The following is a 14,921-nucleotide window of genomic DNA, read 5'->3' as shown; positions in this document are numbered from 1 at the left end:
AGGTGTTCGCGAGGAATGTTCAGAATATTTTGGTGTCTCATTCCTTATTAGGATCTAATTTATGTTGATCCTCTGTTGTCTGCTTGATAAATTATTCTGGATATAATGACAACAAATGACATAGCCTAGTGGCTTGTTCACAATATGATCTGGTATAGAACATGACAAATACATTTTGTTTTCCATGTTACACCTGCAATTTTAACCAATACAAGGAACTTGATGTAGCCTACTTGAACTTGAATTTGCAGCTCAGGAACTCAAGTACTGGAATAGGCCTACCTTGAAATTCAGACATTTCCTCAATTTGGTACTTGAAAACTTATTGTAATTATTGAGACCAAATTCTCCTGCTCCCTTATACACTTAACAAAAATGTAAATGCAACATGCAACAATTTAGAAGATTTTACTGTTACAGTTCCTATAAGGAAATCATTCAATTGAAATAGATTTATTAGCCCTTAATATATGGATTGCACATGACTGGGAATACAGATATGCATCTGTTGGTCAGATACCTGAAAAAAAGGTAGGAGTGTTAACCATATTACCTCACAAGTAATTTTGTCATGGTAATTAGGCTTCTGCAAGCTCTGATGCTGCTGCTGGTGATTAGTAGCCTACCAAATTTGCTAACTGCCTTGTACTCAGCAGTATATAGTCCCTCTAATCACTCTGACCATAATTTGCAAATAAATTCATTAAAAATCCTACAATGTGATTTTCGGGATTTTTTTTCTTCTCATTTTGTCTGTCATAGTTGAAGTGTACCTATGATGAAAATTACAGGCCTCTCTCATCTTTTTAAGTGGGAGAACTTGCACAATTGGTGGCTGACTAAACAACTTTTTTTTGCCCCACTGTATAAGCAGATACATTTCACCACAAAAAGGCACCTTTATAATAAAAGCATTACATGCATAATTGCATTTGCACTCACTTTTGATAATGATGTTTTTATCTAATGGAAAACGTTAGCGCATTGCTGCGCTTATAATGTGATGAAATAGCCTCACAGTTTACATTTTAAGCTAAACATTCTGATCTGTTGTGTCAGCCACATTGCCTAAAAAGTTTTTTTTTAATGCGAGTTGTTGTATTAATTTCGCATCCCACAACTGTCCCGGATTGTTTGCAATATTTATTTTTCGCACATAACTTTCAATTCTCTGGCAACAGCTCTGGTAGACGTTCCCCCTGGTGTAGTTACACGTGTGTGTATTTATGAGGCCGGTTGAACGTACTGCCAGCATGCCAATTGCACGCTCCCTTTTATTGTCCCCAGCACAAGGTGCACCTGTGTAATGATCATGCTGTTTAACCAGCTTCTTGATGTGCCACTCCTGTCAGGTGGAGGGATTATTTGGCAAAGGAGCTCCCGAACAGGGATGTAAAAAAGGTGTGCACAACATTTGACAGAAATAAGCTTTTTTTGTGCGTCTGGAAAATTGCTGGGATCTTTTATTTCACATCAGGAAACGTGGGATCAACACTTTACATGTTGTGCTTATATTTTTGTTAAGTATAATTATCCTTGATTTCATTTTTATCCATTTTTGTGAGAGATGTGCCCACTTTTGTTTGTTTCTCTCCGTGTCAATTGAAGGGTGTAGCGCTACTCTGTTGCGGTAAAACCACGTGCAGTTATTATGAGGATAACATCTGATGTTGGTGTATTGGGTATTGCCAGTCATCATATTTGTGACTCGAGTCTAACTCGAGTCCAAGTCATGTGACTCGAGTCCACGTTCTGCCAGAGGGCCTGCACAATGCATCACAATGCAAACTACCTGCCCTCCAGGACACCTACAGCACCTGATGTGACAGGAAGGCCAAAAAGAACATCAAGGACAACAACCACCCGAGCCACTGTGATAAATGATAAATGCCTTTATCAGTATGGCATGTTCAATAGAAACAAAAAAAAATGTTAAACCGAGGCGTTACGGCTGCATGGCTTTCGTCAGGGAGTACGGTTTCTCAGTTTAAAAAAAACTTTGTTTCTATTGAACATGCCATACTAATAAAGGCATTTTAATTAATTATATTTAGAGTGCCATGGTCCTCCTTTCTTTTTGATGACCAATTTACCCCTTTTACCAAAGAGCACCTATCTACCAAAATGTACTATTGTGTACCTTAGTAGCGCTTCCCTTCCTCCTCTTTCTACTATAAATGTATGCCAAATTAGTACATTTGAGGTAGTACTAAAAATTCTACAGTGTAATTGTATTACCACTTGACAAGAAAATCTAAAGTGAATATTGCATTTTGAAAAACTATACTTAGATTGAATATCTATCAATTTAAAGAGTGATTTGGTGCAGGGAAAAGTCTATTAAAAATGTGCTTAAGAGTTTTGAAACATGACTAATTTTGATCTGTTTTGATTTCTGTGCATAGAGTTGTGAAAATGTACCAGATACCTGTGAAAATTGCACCAAAGTGAGAAAAAAAAGTGAAGTAAGAGTATGGCACTAGCAACACCAGAGTTGTGGATTCGATTCCCAATGAGTTCATGAATGAAAATGTGTGGACTCATCGTTGTACTTTTGATAAAAGCGGGTTCTACATAATGGCATATTATGGCATGACAGTACTGCATGGACTAATGCAATTTGAGTAAGCAGTGTGACCCCCCCACACACACACTATCAATAAGACCCCAGCAACTTCATTGTGGATACATTTTTTTACTGTATTGGGGAGGCATTTGTTATATACAGTAAATCTCTGATGTCAATATCAGATGTTGTTTTACTGTGAAGTAAAATCAAAATAGGCATCATAATAGTACATACAATAGTTCATATTTTTATACTTTGCAAACATACATTTTCATTATGTGTAGTTCTCATAATCTGTAGTAGACAATTCAATGGTTAAGCAATTAAAGGGACACTTTGGGATTTTTTACAATGAAGCCCTTTATCTACTTCTCCAGTGTCAGAAACTTGTGGATCCCATTTGTGTGTCTCTGTGTGTAGTTTGAAGGAAGTTGCTAAATATCATTAGTGCAATGACTGGAAGTCGAAGGTAGTATGCTAGTTGCCTCTCAAAACGACCTCCAACTTCCTTCATAGTGGATGCTGAGACATAGAAACGGTGGCAATCCTGCTGGCCAAGGTTCTCTGATTTCTACAGACATAAGATGTAGAAGATCAAAGTGGGAATTGACTCAGAACCTAATGGGAAAGTGATGCATGTGGGACAGTATCTGTGCAGTTACACGCATCACACATTTCAGGTGATCTGGTGTCTCCATTGAACAGTTAATAAAATCACCTTCGGACCATTTACATTGACCTCCCCTCCATTTTGTTTTACTGCTGCTACTCGCTGTTTATCATCTATGCATAGTCACTTCACCCCCACCTACATGTACAAATTACTACACTAACCTGTACCCCGGCACACTGACTCGGTACCGGTATATAGCCTCGTTATTATTATTCTTATTGTGTTACTTATTATTTTAGTCTACTCTGTAAATATTTTATTAATTATTCTTGAACTGTTGGGTTAAGGGCTTGTAAGTAAGCATTTCATGGTAAAGTCTACACTTGTTGTATTCGGCGCATGTGACAAATAAAGTTTTGATTTGAAGTCATGAAAAAATATCCTCTTTACTGCTGCATGAACGCTGAGCATTGGAAACATTATCACACAGGAGTCCAGTAGCCTACATGTGGGCAAAAAACAGAATCACTCACTCTTTCTGTGGGAAATTATATTTTATTAGTGTAGAATAGACCCAGAGAGTCAGAGAGTAGGGGGCAAAGGACTAGACAGAGAGAGAGGGGAGGAGAGAGACACAGAATCGTTTGATATTCTTTAGCACCCTCCTGTGTTAAGGCATTGAAACTGCAGCCATACCATGTTGGTAGAGTAGTGGGTTAATCAAGAGGTTGCCTATTGGTTTGAGTTGTAAACTTAAATTCCCTGTTCCTTATCTTTATTTTACTGCATGGCACCACAAGTAGAGGTTTATGGGCCTACTTCTTTAGTCAGAAAAGAGAGGTGTGGATGCCTGCCAGAGCATAAATGCAATTATCTGAAATTATCTTAAATATACTTTTTTCTTTTCTTTTCTCAAAGCTTTCTCTACAATCTAAACCTTTATACCTTCTTCTTCCTGTTGCCTGCAGGGCAGGCTTCCTCACTGCTACTCTTTTGTCTCTCACTCCCCTAAACTTAATTGCCTTGCTGAGGCGCTACTGAAGGAGACAAATTGGTTCCTACCGGGGTGTTTCTCAAACAATAAGGAGAGCTTAACTCTGGATGTTCTGGGAACACCCACAACCTGCAGCTGCTTGCAAACTAAATCATTTAATAATCTAAACTTTCAGAAATGTATTCTATTGTTGGAGAAGATAAACATTTTTGCCAATACAGCTCAATAAACGCCATACCCACAAATGTATTTGACAAAGGTCTTATCTGTTTATAAAAATGAACATACCCTGGAACAGGGTTTCCCAAACTCGGTGCACGTTTTGTTTACTTTTTTTGCCCTAGCACTACACAGCTGATTCATATAATCAACTCATCATCAAGCTTGGATTATTCGAAGCAGCTGTGTAGTGTTAGGAGCGCTAGGGAAAAAAGCAAAATGTGCACACCTTGGGGACCCGAGGACCGAGTTTGGGAAACGCTGCCCTGGAAAAATGTACATTTACATCATAGAATATATTAAATATATATATATAGAGAGAGCAAGAGAGAGGGAGAAAGAGAGAGTGATAAGCTTACTTAAGGTAATTAAGGCCCCTATAAGGTATGTGTTTATCATAAGGACTATTCCTCTTCTTTGTCCTTGAGATCTGCGAAGGCTTTTTTCACCATGAGGAACTGTGACTCTCTGTGAGAACGTTTCAGTTTGGCCCTGCGGTTCTGAAACCAGATCTGTGGAGAACGGGACAGTGTCAACAGAGCTTTCAAGAACAGCCTTTATGGTGTAATTTTTATCAACAAAAAATTAGCTTTAGTTTTAGAGCATGAAGATGCCTGTTCTAGTAGGTTCTGCTGTAAGTACTCAGGCATATATTTTTTTTTACATGTTACATTGTAATTAACAGATTTTTTATTTCATGTTTGTTGAGTCCATATTCTGTGTAATAACAAGAACTGCTGAAAGCTGTTACATTGCAATTATAATTCAATAATCAAAGTAGAATCCCAAAACAATTAAGTGAGGCCTTGCCAAGTTGATTTACTGTTAAACAAATGTATATAAATTAATATTTTGTAAAGTGAGGCGATCAAGTGAATAGTTTTTTAATATAAATATAATTGCATATATACACACTACCTTTCAAAAATGTAGTGTCACTTAGAAATGTCCTTGTTTTTGAAAGAAAAGCACACTTTTTGTCCATTAAATAACATGAAATTGATCAGAAATACAGTGTAGACATTGTTAATGTTGTAAATAACTATTGTATCTGGAAACGGCTGCTTTTTTATGGAATATCTACATAGGCGTACAGAGGCCCATTATCAGCAACCATCACTCCTGTGTTCCAATGGCACGTTGTGTTAGCTCATCCAAGTTGATCATATTAAAAGGCTAATTGATCGTTAAAAAACCCTTTTGCAACTATGTTAGCACAGCTGAAAACTGTTGTTCTGATTAAAGAAGCAATAAAACTGGCCATCTTTAGACAAGTTGAGTATCTGGAGCATCAGCATTTGTGGGTTCGATTACAGGCTCAAAATGTCCAGAAACAAATAACTTTCTTCTGAAACTCGTCAGTCTATTCTTGTTCTGAGAAATCAATGCTATTTCATGCAAGAAATTGCCAAGAAACTGAGGCTCTCGTACAATGCTGTGTACTACTCCCTTCACAGAACAGCTCAAACTGGCTCTAACCAGAATAGAAAGAGGAGTGGGAGGCCACGGTACACAACTGAGCAAGAGGAGGGTCTAGTTTGAGAAACAGACGCCTCACAAGTCCTCAACTGGCAGCTTCTTTAAATAGTACCCTCAAAACACCAGTCTCAACGGCAACAGTGAAGAGGCAACTCCGGGATGCTGGCTGTCTAGGAAAAGTTCCTCTGTCCAGTTTAAAAAATTTAAAATGTTTTAACCTTTATTTAACTAGGCAAGTCAGTTAAGAACAAATTCCTATTTACAATGATGGCCTACTGGGGAACAGTGGGTTAACTGCCTTATTCAGGGGTGCTGTTTGCTGTTGTTCTGGGATTGATTTGCACTTTTCGCACCAAAATACATTCATCTCTAGGAGACAGAACGCGTCTCCTTCCTGAGCGGTATGACGGCTGTGTGGTCCCATGGTGTTTATACTTGCGTACTATTGTTTGTACAGATGAACGTGGTACCTTCAGGCGTTTGGAAATTACTCCCAAAGATGAACCAGACTTGTGGAGGTCTACAATTACTTTTCTGAGGTCTTGGCTGATTTCTTTTGATTTTCCCATGATGCCAAGCAAAGAGGCACTGAGGTTGAAGGTAGGTCTTGAAATACATCCACAGGTACACCTCCAATTGACTCAAATGATGTCAATTAGCGTATCAGAAGCTTCTAAAGCCATGACATCACTTTCTGGAATTTTCCAAGCTGTTTAAAGGCACAGTCAACTTTGTGTATGTAAACTTCTGTCTGACCCACTGGAATTGTGATTCAGTGAATTATAAGTGAAATAATCTGTCTATAAACAATTGTTGGAAAAATGACTTGTGTCATGCACAAAGTAGATGTCCTAACCAACTTGCCAAAACTATAGTTTGTTAACAAGAAATTTGTGGAATGGTTAAAAAACGAGTTTTAATGACTTCAACCTAAGTGTATGTAAACTTCCGACTTCAACTGTATATAAATTAACATGAATCAAATTAATTGTTCAAAAACTTGTATTTTATTTATTTTTCATATTGAACAGTAAATTAACTCTGTTTGGCCTCAGGGTAAAAACATCCCCATTTTAAATTAATTAAAGTTAATTTTAGGCCTACCTGTATTCTATCCTCATCCAGATGTAACCTTTGTGCCAGTTCATCTCTGATGTCAATACCCGGATATGAGTTGATGAGAAACACACTCTCCAAGACTTCAATCTGCTCCCCAAGAAGAAATCATATCAATAAATCATATCAATCAAATTGTATTTCCATGAAAACATCTGTCACAAATTGATACACATTTAACACAAATGTATATACTGATAAATGTAAATACTGATAAATGTAACCCTACAGTAAAATCCCACAGTTATGACATCATACAAACAAAATGTTGGTAAAATAAAACACTTTAACTGCCCTTCAGCCGATATATAGGCTATCTACAATAAATATGTTATTAAAATGTTTTGTTACTGATGCACCACGATGGAGGCATGTGAACACTGCGCATATCTGTATTTTTTTTTTTTACCTGTGTGCTACTGAATGTCGTCCGCGGCCTGCGCCCAATGTACCAGTTTAATGTTCTCCTGTAGGACTCCGTAAAGTGTCGTTTACAGTTGAGCTTCTGTTCTTCTACTGTCCCCTTTATCTCTGCGGAAGGATCCGATGGTCTATTGACTATGGTGTGACTTCTCTGTTGCGTTGGTTCCAATTCTGAAAAACACCAGACAAAACCTAATATAACTCCACAGACAATGACATACGTTATTGTCAGAATTTACTTGAGAGAAATAAATAGTGTTTTACCTGTCCAAGGTCGATACAGCTTCACAGACACATTTTGTAGGCCTGGCCTGTCCAAATTCAACCCAAGGATGCTGTCTATGGTGAAAACTGGTTTTGCGTCAACCAGTCTGATCTGGCAACTAACGGTAGGTGCAGCCATACTGTCAACCAACTCTCTTCTGAAAAGTTACTGGCCTCTGAAAGCTGGCTGCTCAGGTGACGATTTAAACGAATCGGGGATTTTTATACGTCACTAATTAAAATCAGAGGTTCTAAAAAAGTTTAGCATGTGAATCGAATACCCCCCACCACTGGGCGCGATGAGTCGCAGGTTACCCGATTCAGATTAGGGGGGTTGTAAATAGACCTAGGCATAAAGGTGTTATCTCTTAAGGACAGTGGATTCGTCAAACGTAATATTATAACTGAAACAAAAACGCAATGCCATCCTTTTCTTCAAAACTACCAAGGTAGAAAATCAAACCCATTCCCACATGTCGCCAAACCTGGGCACTATTTTAGATAGGCCTACTGTCTGCAGGCATCATTATGCGGGACCAGTCAAGTATCACATAATTCCAATCCTAATAATAATCCTCTAATACTATTAGGTTTAATCCTGATGAATATTCTCTCATCCTGCCGTTGTGATGCATATAGGACGGTGAATTATGTTGGAGACAAACAAAAGCCGTCAAAGCGGCAGGTTTGCGTGTTGCTGGAAAATCGTGTGTAACATTTGTTCCTCCTCGAATCGACCTATTCAAAAGCAGATTAGTGCTCGCTCGCCTTAACGAACAGAACAACGGGAGCTTTAAACAAATAGCTCACTTGTTTACTTTTCGCTCTGAATGGAACAGAGAGGATTTGGACACAAGGGACGTCAATGTGCACGGGCGCGCCCAGTCTTTTTGTTTTGAAAGAAGAGCAATACTTAATAAGCTACTCCAAGAAAGAATATGGTTTATTTGCAGCCTATAGGCGCCACGCACGCACGCGCGCGCACACACACACACACACACAGCACTTTGAACCAGGAGCGATAAAACACAACCCTAATCCTTGAATTAGTGTATATTTATTGTTGAAAAGCTATTTTAGGACACTGAAACAGTAATCACTGAAATATGTACATTAAATAGGTGCATATCCTCTACTGCATAAAGTACTAAAGTGCAGTCCCCCATATTAACATCTAGGTAACCCAGTTTACCACTCCCAAAACCTTTCCCCAAAATGGAAATAATAAATATTCTCAACCCTTCTGGGATATCACTTCTATTTATATAAACCAAATCAATTTCACTTTGTTGATATGATAGTTGTATTCTCTATGAGCTGATCAAATTAGCAGTCAGAGCTCAGAACAAATTTACATCTGAGCAATGGGTAAAGGTCGGCGAACACCTCTGGAAATATGTCCTATACATAGCATACATACGTAGTGTGCTTCTTTATACAGAAATTATCTGAGAAACATACAAACCATTCCAATACATTACAGATTAAAGTATTTAACGGGGGGGGGGGGTGGGGGGACCACCTTAAAGCCACAGCCCTAATTTAGCACTTTGTAATACAGTATTGTTCTTGCTTCAACCTGGCAGATGAATACATTGACACCTCAGGAAGAAGGTATAGCAATAAGTTGATTCATTTATGAGCATACCATTATTGGTGTTAAGGGGTACAAGATTAACATCTTGAAACCAAAACACACTCGAAACAAAACATGGTTCATTCAAATGGTAGTAATAATGTTATGGAGAAAAAAACAACTGACAAGGATGTATGTGACAATTATTTATCTTCATGATAGGATCCAAAGCACATGCAAACCTGTTAGCTAACGACAAGAGGATGAGTGTAGACAAGGTCCTGAGGCAGCAAAGCATCCCCAAACCATCACACCACCGCCGAGAACCAGGGTTCTTACTGCGGAATGCAGTGTTAGGTTTCCGAACCAGGCATAACGGGACCAATGGCGTCAAAAAAGTCATACTTTTGACTCATCTGTCCATGAATCATCCTTCAAAGAGTCTTGGTGATCATCCAGGTGCTTCCAGGTGCTTTTTTGGCAAACTTGAGTCAACCTTTTGGATGAGATGGGTCCTATTATGCCTGGCGAAAACCAAACACTGCATTCCACAGTAAGAACCTCATACCAACGATCAGGCATGGTGGTGGCAGTGTGATGGTTTGGGGATGCTTTGCTGCCTCAGGACCTGGACGACTTTCTTCAATAGAAGGAACCATGAATTCTGCAGGATGTCAGGCCATCCGTCTGTGAGCTGAAGCGCAACTGTGTCATTCAGCAAGACAATGATCCAAAAGAAGTCTACATGAACATGGATAAAAAGCAATACATTTGAAGTTTTGGAATGGCCTAGTCAAAGTCCAGACCTAATCCCAATTGAGATGTTGTGGCAGGACTTGAAATGAGCAGTTCATGCATGAAAACCCACAAATGTCGCTGAGTTACAGCAGTTCTGCAAGCAAAAGTGGGTCAACATTCTTCCACAGCGATGTGAGAGACTGATCAACAACTACAGGAAGCATTTGGTTGCAGTCATTGCAGCTAAAAGGTGGCACAACCAGTTACTGAGTGTAAGGGGGAAATCACTTTTTCACACAGGGGAATTGGGTGTTGCATAACTTTGTTAATTAAATCAATAAAATAAGTATGACTTTTTTTGTTATTTGTAAACTCAGGTTCCCTTTATCTAATATTAGGTTTTGGTTGAAGATCTGATAACATTCAGTATCAAAAATATACAAAAACAGAAAAAAAAATCATACAGGGGGCAAGTACTTTTTCACAGCTGTAGATTATAAACTGGGTGCTTCGAGCTATGAATTCTGATTGGCTGACAGCCATGGTATATTAGACCGCATACCGCGAGTTTGACAAAACATGTTTTACAATAAGCAATAAGGCACCTTGGGGGGGGGGGGGGTATACGGCCAACACACCACGACTAAGGGCTGTATCCAGGCACTTGGTGTTGCTTCGTACATAAGAACAGCCCTTAGCCATGGTATATTGGCCATATACCACACCGATTCGGGCCTTATGGCTTAATTAGACAATATGGATACTGTTTACGCAAATAATACAGAAATCTATACGGCCAATACACCACGACTAAGGGCTGTATCCAGGCATACGGCCAATACACCACGACTAAGGGCTGTATCCAGGCACTTGGTGTTGCTTCGTACATAAGAACAGCCCTTAGCCATGGTATATTGGCCATATACCACACCCCTTCGGGCCTTATTGCTTAATTAGACAATATGTATACTGTTTACGCAAATAATACAGAAATCTATTATTACAGTATTAACATGTGCAATGTCTTCCCTCCATATTAGTACACTCTATAATCTCTAACTTTTAGGAAGCCATAGTATTCAGTCAGAACTGCACCTGAATTTCCAAATAAACAAAACCAGAAAAGCATTATTTTTCTTCTTCCATATTATCTGACAGTATACTTCTATATAATTGCGAGTATAAAATACATGATCATTTACACAAGGTGGAGAATGATCCGGAAGGATTATTTTGATTGTTCAGTCACACAGTTCTTTTTCTACTCTTCTTTTCTTAGCTTGTGGGGTCTTTTTTTTCCCTTTCTAGTTTTTTATGTTATGAAGTATTTTTTTTTTGCCCTTTATTGATCAAGTCTATCTGCACTCTGAATCCTGTTCCTTCATTGACCAACAGTAGGAGCCAGAGGTGAAACCAGAGAGAGGCTGCATTTGTGCAGGCCCAGGGTTGAGGAGCCAAGGTGGGCGTCTGGAGAGGAACCAAGTCCACCTCTAACTGTCTGTTTTCATGGGATACTACTTTTTGGTAACACATAGTCAAGCCTGTCCCTTGTAGCCTGGGTGCGAGTCTGTTTCTGCTCTCTTGCCAACTCCTTATGGAATTGTCATGCAATTGTTTGGTTCGACAATGACAATGGACTAGGCAAAAGCACAAACAGATCTGGGACAAGGCTATGTCTCTCGTAGGTGTTTCCTCTGAACAGCACATTGGGGGGGGGTAGCCTATCCAGCAGAGGATCAAAGCCAGCAGTTGCATCGTTGATGATTTGCGTAAAAGTTGAACTTTGGCTCAACTTGGTGAAATTGTCCCCAACGGTTGCATCTCTCATGGACTCCTCAAGTCACCTCTTCAAGTTGCCTTCCTCCATTGAAAATGACTGACTTCCAGTGGTTTGGTCATCCAAAGTAGTATTCAGTGAAAGCCAACAGTAACATCTCTCGGTTCCATTCTGTTAGGCCTCTGACTCACCCTTCTCCCGCCCCTCCACTCCTGCATCGCTGTCCTCTGACTGGCTGTTGCTCAGCACCAGGAACTGTCCGTCAGTGCCAGAGGCAAGGGGGGTGGGGCGACTGAAGGCGGCAATCAAACGGCTCTGTTCCTCTAGGTCCTGTGGGTTCATGAAAATTCATTGATTAATCAAATCAATTAATCAAATCATTCAGTTTACTGTAACATCATTGAACACAGAATGTAATACAGCTGTGATTACAGACAAGAAATTGGCCAAGATGGGCGTTGATTTATGAGTCAATGAGAATAGGATACTATATTGTGATTTTGATAGAATTTCTAGGACACCTTTTCAATCTGTTTCTGTTTACTCAGCTCCTCCTGCTGTTTCTCCTTGGCCCTGTCCTGCTCCTTCTTCTTCTCCGTGGCTTTGCGATCCTGAGTCAGCAAAAAAAATAAATGAAAACAGTAAAGGTCCCACGTGAGCAACGACGGTTCATCTAAACAAATGAATTCCACTAGAACAGAGAGCTCCACTTCTCACATTTCTTACCATCTCTGAGTGGAACGCTATCTGTTTGGCCAGCCCCACACTGTCACAGATCTGAAAGGAGGACAACACAACATACACTCGGAGATAACGAGAAATGACCTTGGGTAACAGTAGACACACATGCAAATGTCTTCATTTTACCACAACACAGAACCTATAAGCTGTTTTAACTGATAGTGTCATTACTACATAGACACAATATGCTTATTCCTAGCCAGGACTTGTTCCTGATCATAAAAATACATTGGCATGTGTGGTTGACCAGGAAAATGTGGTGTAACTATGCCCTAGTTACAACCTTAAACTACTGGCTCTACCTACATATCATGGAATAAGAAAGGCTACACAGCAGAGCAGAATCTACCTTTTCCCCATCATTGTTGGACTCAAAGATGTAGCAGACAATGATTGGTCGTCCGTCCAGCCTGCCTTCTGCAGTCTGCAGAACAAATCCAAACAGACGCTTGTTCTCCTGGTGGGCAGCACACAACACCACGCTGGAGAGAGGGAACTGGGGGAAGGAGAGAGAAGGGGGGCAGCAGGGAGAGGGGCAGAGAGAGAAGGAAATCAAGAAGTCACGTGAAACATCAAGTCTCGACAACCTCATGTATCTTGACAGTGATATTACATACAGTTGAAGTTGGAAGTTTACATACACCTTAGCCAAATACCTTTAAACTCAGTTTCACAATTCCTGACATTTAATCCTAGTAACAAATCCCTGTCTTAGGTCAGTTAAGATCACCACTTTATTTTAAGAATGTGAAATGTCAGAATAATAGCGGAGAGATTTATTTCAGCTTTTATTTCTTTCATCACATTCCCAGTGGGTCAGAAGATTACATACACTCAATTAGTATTTGGTAAAATTGCCTTTAAATTGTTTAACTTGGGTCAAACGTTTTGGGTAGCCTTCCACAATAAGTTGGGTGAATTTTGGCCCATTCCCCCTGACAGAGCTGGTGCAACTAAGTCAGGTTTGTAGGCCTCCTTGCTCACACACGCGTGTTCATTTCTGCCCACAAATTTTCTATAGGATTGAGGTTAGGGCTTTGTGAGGGCCACTCCAATACCTTGACTTTGTTCGCCTTTGGAAGTATGCTTGGGGTCATTGTCCGTTTGGAAGACTCATTTGCGACCAAGCTTCAACTTCCTGAGTGATGTCTTGAGATGTTGCTTCAATACAGTGCCTTGCGAAAGTATTCGGCCCCCTTGAACTTTGCGAACTTTTGCCACATTTCAGGCTTCAAACATAAAGATATAAAACTGTATTTTTTTGTGAAGAATCAACAACAAGTGGGACACAATCATGAAGTGGAACGACATTTATTGGATATTTCAAACTTTTTTAACAAATCAAAAACTGAAAAATTGGGCGTGCAAAATTATTCAGCCCCCTTAAGTTAATACTTTGTAGCGCCACCTTTTGCTGCGATTACAGCTTTAAGTCGCTTGGGGTATGTCTCTATCAGTTTTGCACATCGAGAGACTGAAATTTTTTCCCATTCCTCCTTGCAAAACAGCTCGAGCTCAGTGAGGTTGGATGGAGAGCATTTGTGAACAGCAGTTTTCAGTTCTTTCCACAGATTCTCGATTGGATTCAGGTCTGGACTTTGACTTAGCCATTCTAACACCTGGATATGTTTATTTTTGAACCATTCCATTGTAGATTTTGCTTTATGTTTTGGATCATTGTCTTGTTGGAAGACAAATCTCCGTCCCAGTCTCAGGTCTTTTGCAGACTCCATCAGGTTTTCTTCCAGAATGGTCCTGTATTTGGCTCCATCCATCTTCCCATCAATTTTAACCATCTTCCCTGTCCCTGCTGAAGAAAAGCAGGCCCAAACCATGATGCTGCCACCACCATGTTTGACAGTGGGGATAGGGTGTTCAGGGTGATGAGCTGTGTTGCTTTTACACCAAACATAACGTTTTGCATTGTTGCCAAAAAGTTCAATTTTGGTTTCATCTGACCAGAGCACCTTCTTCCACATGTTTGGTGTGTCTCCCAGGTGGCTTGTGGCAAACTTTAAATTTACACTTTTTACACGGAGACTTGAATACACACAGGTGGATTGTATTTATCATCATTAGTCATTTAGGTCAACATTGGATCATTCAGAGATCCTCACTGAACTTCTGGAGAGAGTTTGCTGCACTGAAAGTAAAGGGGCTGAATAATTTTGCACACCCAATTTTTCAGTTTTTGATTTGTTAAAAAAGTTTGAAATATCCAATAAATGTCATTCCATTTCATGATTGTGTCCCACTTGTTGTTGATTCTTCACAAAAAAATACAGTTTTATATATTTATGTTTGAAGCCTGAAATGTGGCAAAAGGTCGCAAAGTTCAAGGTGGCCGAATACTTTCGCAAGGCACTGTATATCCACATAATTTTCTTTCCTCATGATGCCATCTATTTTGTG

General features: G+C 39.6%; 1 protein-coding gene across 3 annotated transcripts in view; it reads right to left on the bottom strand.

Annotated features, from left to right (window-relative positions):
- Window positions 1-3,730: 3,730 nt before the first annotated feature.
- Window positions 3,731-14,921, bottom strand: part of LOC135542299 (DCC-interacting protein 13-alpha-like) — a 28,187-nt gene continuing 16,996 nt past the window's right edge. For 2 of the 3 annotated variants that reach the window (XM_064969170.1, XM_064969171.1), the window contains exons 19-25: window positions 12,859-13,005; window positions 12,495-12,545; window positions 12,290-12,379; window positions 11,960-12,098; window positions 7,400-7,584; window positions 6,979-7,080; window positions 3,731-4,907 (exon numbers count right to left, since the gene is read on the bottom strand). In XM_064969170.1, coding sequence (XP_064825242.1) covers window positions 4,800-4,907; window positions 6,979-7,080; window positions 7,400-7,584; window positions 11,960-12,098; window positions 12,290-12,379; window positions 12,495-12,545; window positions 12,859-13,005 — 822 coding nt within the window. In that variant the 3' untranslated portion in view covers window positions 3,731-4,799. Of the gene's footprint in view, window positions 4,908-6,978; window positions 7,081-7,399; window positions 7,585-8,717; window positions 12,099-12,289; window positions 12,380-12,494; window positions 12,546-12,858; window positions 13,006-14,921 lie in introns of those variants that run through there. The other variant, XM_064969172.1, reaches the window with a different exon arrangement.

This window comes from Oncorhynchus masou, chromosome 6 (genome assembly GCF_036934945.1).
Source record: "Oncorhynchus masou masou isolate Uvic2021 chromosome 6, UVic_Omas_1.1, whole genome shotgun sequence".
NCBI lineage: Eukaryota > Metazoa > Chordata > Actinopteri > Salmoniformes > Salmonidae > Oncorhynchus > Oncorhynchus masou.
Note: the sequence above shows the minus strand (reverse complement) of the source record. Positions and strands in the feature narration are given on the sequence as shown.